This window comes from Hemitrygon akajei, chromosome 9 (assembly GCF_048418815.1).
Source record: "Hemitrygon akajei chromosome 9, sHemAka1.3, whole genome shotgun sequence".
Taxonomy (NCBI): domain Eukaryota; kingdom Metazoa; phylum Chordata; class Chondrichthyes; order Myliobatiformes; family Dasyatidae; genus Hemitrygon; species Hemitrygon akajei.
Genome location: NC_133132.1, coordinates 97,793,981 through 97,803,041, shown reverse-complemented (window position 1 = coordinate 97,803,041; position 9,061 = coordinate 97,793,981). Strand labels below are relative to the sequence as shown.

Genomic DNA, 9,061 nt, shown 5'->3' with positions numbered 1-9,061 from the left:
ATTACTCCTCACATGTTTCCGGAGCAGCACTGGCCCCAGGGACGTCAGCCAAACTGGTAGGAGTTTCCCAGTGACAGACTTCCTGGGAAAAGAGAATAGGCGCTCGTGAGGGGTGGCATTGGTGGACATACATAACAGGGAGCGGATAGAGTGGAGTGCCTCAGGGAGGACCTCCTGCCATCGAGAGACCGGCAACCCTTTTGACTTAAGGGCTAAAAGTGTGGCCTTCCACACCGTGGCATTCTCCCTCTCCACCTGTCCATTCCCCCGGGGATTGTAACTCGTGGTCCGACTAGAGGCAATGCCCCTAGCTAGCAGGTACCGGCGCAGCTCGTCACTCATAAAGGAGGATCCTCTATCACTGTGGATATAGCAGGGATATCCGAACAGAGTGAAGAGCTGGCGCAGGGCTTTTATGACGGACGCGGTAGAGGTGTCGGGGCAGGGAGTGGCAAAGGGGAACCGCGAGTACTCGTCAATAATACTGAGAAAATAGACATTGCGGTCTGTGGAGGGAAGGGGGCCCTTAAAGTCATCACTCAGTCGCTCAAAAGGGCGGGTGGCCTTGACAAGTTGCGCCGTGTCAGGACGGTAGAAGTGCGGTTTGCACTCAGCGCAGATCTGGCAGTCCCTGGTCATCGTCCTGATGTCCTCCAGGGAGTGCGGCAGGTTCCGGGCTTTAACGAAATGGTAAAATCGGGTGACCCCCGGATGGCAAAGATGTGCATGAAGGGCATACAGCTGGTCGAGCTGTGCGCTAGCACACGTTCCCCGGGATAGGGCATCAGGGGGCTCATTGAGTCTGCCAGGTCGGCAACAGGTTCACCTTGCTGACCGACCAGCGCTCGGTTGCTGATCATTCGCCTTTATACAGGGGTTTGTGGGAGGAGCCACAGGAGCAGTCAGCCGGGGTCTGTTGGGAGCAAACCACTCTGGTATATGTAGTTCACCACACCTATATCCACTACTTATTTGTCGGCTTTTCCGTTCAAGGGCATTGGTGTTTCCATACCAGGCTGTGATGCAGCCAGTCAATGTACTCGCCACTACACATCTATAGAAGTTTGGCAAAGTTTTAGATGTCATGCCGAATCTACACAAACTCCTAAGGAAGTAGTCTTGCTTTATTTGTAATTGCACTTACAGGACCTAGGCGGATCATCTGAAATACTAATATCTAGGAATTTAAAACGAGTCAACAAAACTTGTAAGCAAAAATCCTTCCCTCCCACCTCCAACAAATAAATTAAGGGATTCAAGACAAATAGCGATAACACTTCGTATTATTGTTGCCTAATGTAGAACAGCCCAAACTGTAGACCATTAATTCTAGAGATCAGTTTTCCTGTTTGGTACATTCTGTGTTGAGAGCCTAGCTCATTACCAGACTCATTAATAATTTTAATATTTCTCCCAAGTATTTGATGATCTGCATTCTTCATCTCCGCGTTACTTCACCTTTCCTCGACGTCACTCTGCGTAAGCGCCCGGTGTGTATTACGTCACCGAAACTCCGACCGTCACTATTCTGGATGCTGGCAACGAAGGGATGCAGTATATCATAGGCTGACGATACAAATTAAGTTGAATGACCTTTTCTTTATTTTCGGAATAAAGTTATTTCTGGAAATGTACCGACAAACCTCGCAAAGCTGCCAGCTAACCAATCGACTTCCTTGTCTCAAAGCACACCAATCAGAGAGCCCTGCTGAAGGGACGACCAATCAGCGGGCTCGTCTCACGGGAGGGCAGTGCGTAGAAACGGACAACAAACATGGCGGAAGGTGAGTCTGGGGATGGCTGGCCTCTTACTCTATGTCTTGTCATTGCTTTTGCTCAAAGGTGGATGCTGCGTTTCCACGGAGTGCCGGTCGCAACGGGATTGGGCGCGGTGAGGCCGTAAACTTGTTGCCGGCGCCGCAATTAACTCGACGCTGCATTTGGACGACCGTATGACCCGAAAATCGCAGTTCCTCGGTGTCCAGGGACCCCGGTTCCCGTGGCAAGTGTTTGTTGTCATAAGCACAAGTATGGTGAGGTACAGGTATAACAGAAAACTTTGCAGCAGCATCACAGGCACTTAAATACAAATAACAACATAAATTGTACAAGAGTGGGAGAAAAGCATGCAAAACAAACAATTATATACGAGTGCATGGAGGATAAGAGGTGGTCGGTAATACTCAGTTGTTGAGGTGGATTAGGATTCAGGAACTTGACATTTGTAGGGAAGAAGCTGATCCTGAATCTAGTGACGTGGGACCTCTTGCCTGATAGTAACAACGAGAAGAAGGCCAGATCCATATGGTTGGGATCCTTAATGATAGATACTGCCTTCTTGAGGCATCACCTCTTGTAGATGCTGCTTCAGGGCTCCCACTGTGTCCTGGGCTTCTGAGCCCCTTTTCTCTCAACCGACCCCATCTGACTTTCTGCCCCTCTGCACCATCCTTCCTGCAACTCCATTCTTGAGCCCGGGGTATCCAAGTAGGTTAAACTCTACCCTTTGTAGCTTTGTTTTTATTTAAACTACAGCTTTGCCACCAATTTAGCTCTCACTTCCCCGTACCACAGTTTGGATTTTAATCGTTTGAAATCCTATTTGCCAACATTTCATTTGGGACCTTGATGCCATGTCAGATCAGATGCAACCATTTGTAAATATGATAAGAGGTGTAGATTGAGTGGACAGCCAACTTATTCCTAGGGAGGCAATGGCTATTACAAAGGTGCATCATTTTAAGGTAACTAGAGAAAATAGGTTTTTTACTGAGAGAATGCTAAGTGTGTGGAATGTGCTACTTGGGGGGGGTGGTAGAGGCAGATTTATTAGGGACATTTAAGACAATCTTAGGCACGTGCATGAAAGAAAAGAGGAAGGCTATGTGGAAGGGAAGGGTTAGATTGGTCTTGGACTAGCTTAAAAGACTACTGGCACAATATTGTGGGCCGAAGAGCCTGTACTGTGCTGTACGGTTCTATGTTCTAATACAATTATCACCTGTTCCAAAGCTTGTATTTCTATCATTTCCTCCCACCTTTTTGTCACATCTACATTTTCTTTGTCCTAGTACCAGTTGGCATGTGACTTGAAGAATTAGAATGGTATTTTGGAAAGTTATGAAATATCTATCGTTTTTCATTCTCATTTCTGCAGTATCTAATTGTACATAGCTGAATGTTTTAATGCCACTGCCTCTTGTTTCTTAGAACACGGTGAAACACTCACAGAACCAAACATGGAAGGACAGATACAGGTAATAATACTTGAAGTAATTGAGAATAAGAGCTCAAGTTCCTTGGCTTTTACTTGAATTGGACAGTAGCAGTAATTTTCTCATTAAACATTTTCTTTTTCAGATGTCGGAAAATCCTCATGCAGAGTATGGACTCACAGAGAATGTGCAGGTATGTGAGTGATTTGACAAGATGTGACTGTTTACTCCAAGGACAGGTTCATGTAGTTAAGCCTAGATGCATGCAGCATTTTACCATGCATAATTACCCTTGCTAACTATTTATAATGATATGAATGCAATTATTTACATTGGCTTATAAAATGGTGAGACCTTTGGTTTGTAACTAGCATTGCTTTTTCTATAGCTGGCTGCTGCTAATGTAATTGTTAAAAACGTAAATAAGTTTGATCGCAGACAATTTAAATATTGAAAGTGTCTTGCAGCAGCAGACTGAAGAAAGAAAAGCTATTTACTGTCAAACATAGTTTATCAAAATAGTTGTGGTTTGAAAAATGAACCTTCTCTTTCCATAAAGAATATAATCTGGAGTTTTATTGTGCAGGCACTAATAACAAGAATGCCATTGTGTTAATATATTTACTAAATACAAATGTGTGTATAATTCTGTGATTGTTACAGCACCGGTGATCATTTGATTCATCAAGTTGATGGGCTCTCTTCTGAGTTCCATTGAGCAATTTTATAATTTTCTTTCTTCTGAACTCTGCAATTTTTCCCCATGTTTCTCAAAGCCCTGACTCTTTCTAACACCCCTACGGACAGAGTTTCAGATAATTTTTTTCTTTCTCTTTTTTAAGCTTTTCTTCACATACCTCCACTAAAAGTTTAAATTTGTCTTAATCCATCTGCTGTTAACGACAGCTTCCCTCTATATTCTCTCAACCAGTCATGATCTTGCTTACCTTGAATAAATGTACTCTTGTTCTAAAGGAAAACTAAAGTCAGTCTGTCTGTCCTTACTGAAATTCTTTAGCAAGTCCTTTCTGCATGCTCTCTGTGGTCTTCTCACCTTAAAGTTGTGGGCTCGGAAGTGGTTATGTTATGTTGTGCTAGTTATGGCCTCTAGCCAGTGTTTCTCGTATGTTTGATGTATCAATATATTCATGTATCATCCCTGCTTTTGTACATTGCTTGCACAGATAAATCTTATGATCCCATTCACTTTATTTAGTATACCCAGCCATTTTCAAGCATTTTTACACACATATATCCAGGTCCTCATTGGTTTCTGCAGGGATTTTGACACCCAGGAACTTGTAACTGCTCACTCTCTCCACTTCTGATACCTCTGTGAGGATTGGTATATGTTCCTTCGTCTTGCCCTTCCTGAAGTCCACAATCAGCTCTTCCACCTTACTAATGTTGAATGCAAGGTTGATCGTGCGATACCACTTCAATAGTTGGCATATCTCACTCCTGTACGCCCTCTTGTCTCCATCTGAGATTCTACCAACAATGGTTGTATCTTAAGCAAATTTGTAGATGGTATTTGAGCTATGCCTAGCCACACACTCATGGGTATAGAGACAGTAGGGCAGTGGGCTAAGCACACACCCCTGAGGTGCACCAGTGTTGATTGTCAACAAGGAGGAGATATTATCACCAATCTGCACAGATTGTGGTCTTCTGGTAGGAAGTCCAAGATCCAATTGCAGAGGGAGGTACAGACGCCCAGGATTGTGGGAATGATGATGTTAAATGCTGAGCTACAGTCAAATGAACAGTGTTCTGATGTAGGTGTTTGTATTGTCCAGGTGGTCTAAAGCTGTGTGAAGGCCCTCCTTTGCATAACTGAAGGTGGTCTTCCTCCATAGTTGGCCTGAACTAGTCATAAATGAAAGCAGATTAAAATGGTATTAATAGATGCATGGTAATCTTGGTTGCCCTTGAAGTGATCATTGGAAATGTTTTTGTTTTTAGAGGTTTAATTTCTTTTATTGATTATTAACACAAAGTAAAAGTGATTGTTGTACAAGTGGCTTACTACTTTGAAGATGTACTGAGGTCTAAACTGAAGCTGTACATATTTTCTCACTGGAGCAGAGGATAGTTGAGAATGAAAAACTGAATGCGGAGAAAACATCGAAGCAGAAAGTTGATCTGCAGTCCCTTCCAACTCGGGCATATCTGGATCAGACAGTGGTGCCTATTCTGTTACAAGGCCTATCGGTTCTGGCAAAAGAAAGGTAAGATGTGTTGTGGAAATTTGAGTACATGCTGCTCTTTGAATCAACGCTGCATTTGAATATAGAATATAAAACAGTACAGCATAGTACAGGTCCTCAGCCCACTATGTTGTACCAATCTATTAACCTTCTCCAAGATCAATCAAACCCTTCTCTCCCACATGCCCTCCCATTTTTCTTTCATCTATGTGGCTATCTAAGAATCATTTAAATGTCTCTAATGTATTTGTTCCTGTACCACCGCCCCGGGAGCATGTTCCACACACTTGCGACTCGTGTTTTTTTTCAAAAAAGACACCTCTGACACCACCACCGAATGCCTTAAAGTTATGCCTCATTAATCATTTCCACCGCAGTAAAAGTTGCTGGCTGTCCACTATCTGCTTTTTACCCTATTCATCTCTGTCAAGTTACCTCTCATGCTCCTTCTCTTCAGAGAGGAAAAACTCTTATCACACTCAACATATTGAATAAAATGTTTCTTGTGTTAAATGGATAGAAACATTTCCCAAATTCTAGGATAACTAGCAGCATACATTTTGTATCCAATGATCAAGTCAGGCATTTGCAGATATTGTAAAATGAAGTGAAAATATTAAACTAACAGTTTAACTGAATCATAATGCTTGGATTGGGTTCCAAGGCATGGAAAAATAGTTCTACTTCCATGTTTAATATACCAGCTTATTCTTTAAAAACATGTACAGTAGTCTGTGGAGTGAACTGCCTGGGATCATGTTACGGATCTATTCACAGGATTAATTCTTGGTTTTTGTTGCATTTTTATTTGGAAGATTGAAGACCTCCTCAGATCATTCAACCTGACCAATCAGTATAGCTTAAGACAACCTGAGCAGAATTTGAGCGCTGGGGAAACTGCACTCAAATTATTGCTTAGCAAATACAGAAGTTCCCCCCCCCCCCCCCCCAAAGGTAGAGCGTTCCTATGAAACCTTTCTTAAACCAAAATGGCGTAAAGCGAAGAACCATTAATTTATTTGGGAAGAATTTTCGTAAAAGCGAAAATCCTCTGTAATGTGAAAACAGGTTATTAATGTAGGTCTTTTGTAAAAGCGAAGCGGCATAAAGCGAACATTCGTAAACTGGGGGACACCTATACTGATTTTGCTGAGGAGTAATGCTCCAATCTTTGATGTTGCTTTGGTTCGAAAGGGAAATGTTAAACTTTTCAAGAATTAAAGACATAAATGTGTTGACGTTGACAAGCCTTACATCCTATAGGACTATCAGCAAAATTCATTTTTTCTTCTTATAGATATAGCATCCTGTCCTGACCTCCCTCGATGGAATAGCTTAAAATTCTTAAGTCTGTAAACATCTGTACTATTTTGTACAAACAAATCCATAATCTAACAGGAAAAATCATGTAAATGTGACAACAGAATGGATGCAGGTAACATCCAAGGAGCAGATATTCAAAACAATAACATTGAGGATTTTAAACAAGAGATTCTCCAAATGCTGGAAATCCAGAGATTCCCAAGCTTTCTATTTTTAATTTTCAGAGTAGAGGTGTAGAGTAGACATCCTCTGATCTCTCCAGTTACCTATAACATAAAGTTGAAATTGAGCTGAACCAATTCAGGTATATCACCTGACCTTAGCTGCCTCTTTCAACCTTCTGCAGGCATATTTGGGAGTCCTCACATTAACTTACTTTTGTAACTAGTCATGTTTGCTGTAAATAAGTAGTGGTTTAAATTTGATTCCATTATCGTTTGAATTAAACCTGGGATGAAAAATGCACGTACCATGGATATATATTAATGGGAAGTTTGCTAACCCTGCTTTGCATAAAACATGATCCAGTAAATGTTTTGCTTTTCAGACCTCCTAATCCGATTGAATTTTTGGCTGCCTATCTTTTGAAGAACAAGACACAGTTTGAAGAAAGAAATTAGCTTGCACCAAATTAGATTTGAACTTCACCAGTCCTGTTTTATCGAGAGGATAGAAGTAATTCCAGATTCAACTATCAGTTTGTATAAACAAATTTTAAACAGAAAATGGGCCTGTTTGGAAGACCAGAGTATGTGTGGAATGGCCCATTATATATTGTAACTGTGCAGGGTTCCCCATTGACTGTAATTTATGTAAACATTGTGCTTCTAAATAAACCAAGTGATTTTACATGTGCACTTCATTTACCTATATCTGAAGAAAAAGTTATCCTTTAAAAAAAAAAATCCTAAAAGAGCTTAGAAATGTGTGACTGGAATGTTTGAGTTAAGGATTGTAATTCAGCTAATTTAAGAGTTGGATGGCCCTGGGCCAATTGTTCTGTTCTTCCCTCACCATACAAGCTCTTCTTGTTTGTATCTTTTGATAAGATTGGTTTACATTTTTATTACCAGATTATACTAAAACAATTTGTCAGGTAGATCACCTTGGGGCAAGTTTGTCTGTAACTTGACTTCATGTAATATACCACAAAATATTAATTTCCTTGCTTGTACCTACTTGCTTCAGTTAATTTATAATTGATCTGGATGCGACAGGACATCCTTTCTACTTGCAAGTATTGGTGGTCAGGCTTTTCAGTTTATAAATCCAGAAAGTGAGGGTAAAATATAATTCTATAGATAGAAATATTGAGGTGCTGGAAAAATATTATGATAGTACATGCAAAGGGGAAGAGCCAAGTCAAAAAGTAATGACCAGAAGTGCTGCACGAGAGGAATCAGGACAAACAGAAATATAGTGCACATGCAGCCCTGTGAAATCCTGGCTAACTTTAGAACACTTGCTTAGAAATTATTAATGAGCTATTTATTTCTGGCCAGCTCAAGTTCAAAATGTCATACTGGGTTCCATAATTTCCAATGGGTAATGCAATTCATCCAGATCAATGATCCTCAAAAAATGTTCCTGTCAGAGTGAAGGGCAAGGCTGGCAGGATTGGGAAACACTGGTTCACAAGGGAAATTGAGGCTCAAATTGGGGGATAAAGGGGACATGTGTCAGGCATAGACAGCTGGGATCAAGCAAATCCCTTGAGTACAAGAAACATAATATTCTCTTGAAATCAGGAGGCCTTGAGATAACTTTGCCAATTTAGGTAAAGGAAAATATAAAAATTCTGTAAGTCTGTTAAAAGCTAAAGAGTAACACACACACAAAATGCTGGAGGAACTCAGCAGGTAGCATCTATAGAAATGAATATTGTTGATGTTTCAGACGGAAACATCGACAATATTCTTTACTATAGATGCTGCCTGGCCTGCTGAGTTCCTCCAGTATGTTGTGTGTGTTGCTCTTGTTTGTGATTAGGTAACTAGGGAGAATAGGTCCTTTTAAGGATCAGTGTGGTTGTTTATGTGGAGCTGCAGGAGATGGGTGAGATCTTAAATTCTTGTCTGTATTTACCATGGAAGCTCAGGAATTTGGGAAGAGGAGTAATGTTTTCAGATACATCCATGTTACAAGAGAGGAGTTGCTGGCAGTCTTAAAGTAGATAAGTGCCTGGGGACTGACCCAGGGAAGAAATTGTTGCGGCCCCAGTAGATAGATTTGTATCATCAGACTAGATTAGCTTTTATTTGTCATATGTGCATCAAAACACATAATGATTGTCCTGGGGGGCAATTCACAAGT

The 9,061-nt window shown here is 41.2% G+C and overlaps 1 protein-coding gene across 2 annotated transcripts; it reads left to right on the top strand.

The window, feature by feature from the left end:
- Nucleotides 1-1,691: 1,691 nt before the first annotated feature.
- Nucleotides 1,692-7,597, top strand: dpy30 (dpy-30 histone methyltransferase complex regulatory subunit). Of its 2 annotated transcripts, none has more exons than XM_073056603.1 (5): nucleotides 1,692-1,784; nucleotides 3,211-3,257; nucleotides 3,361-3,408; nucleotides 5,301-5,446; nucleotides 7,296-7,597. In XM_073056603.1, the coding sequence occupies exons 1-5, from the start codon at nucleotides 1,775-1,777 to the stop codon at nucleotides 7,366-7,368; spliced, it is 324 nt and encodes a 107-aa protein (XP_072912704.1). In that variant the 5' UTR covers nucleotides 1,692-1,774; the 3' UTR covers nucleotides 7,369-7,597. The 2 variants fall into 2 exon arrangements, with proteins under 2 accessions (XP_072912704.1, XP_072912705.1); XM_073056604.1 differs by having other exon boundaries at nucleotides 1,695-1,784; nucleotides 5,304-5,446.
- The last annotated feature ends 1,464 nt before the right edge of the window (nucleotides 7,598-9,061 follow it).

What these genes read in the sequence shown, in the direction of transcription:
- dpy30 (XM_073056603.1), top strand. An exon ending in GACTCACAGAGAATGTGCAG is followed by an intron (nt 3,409 to 5,300) that starts GTATGTGAGTGA and finishes TTCTCACTGGAG; the next exon opens with CAGAGGATAGTTGAGAATGA. An exon ending in TCGGTTCTGGCAAAAGAAAG is followed by an intron (nt 5,447 to 7,295) that starts GTAAGATGTGTT and finishes TTTGCTTTTCAG; the next exon opens with ACCTCCTAATCCGATTGAAT.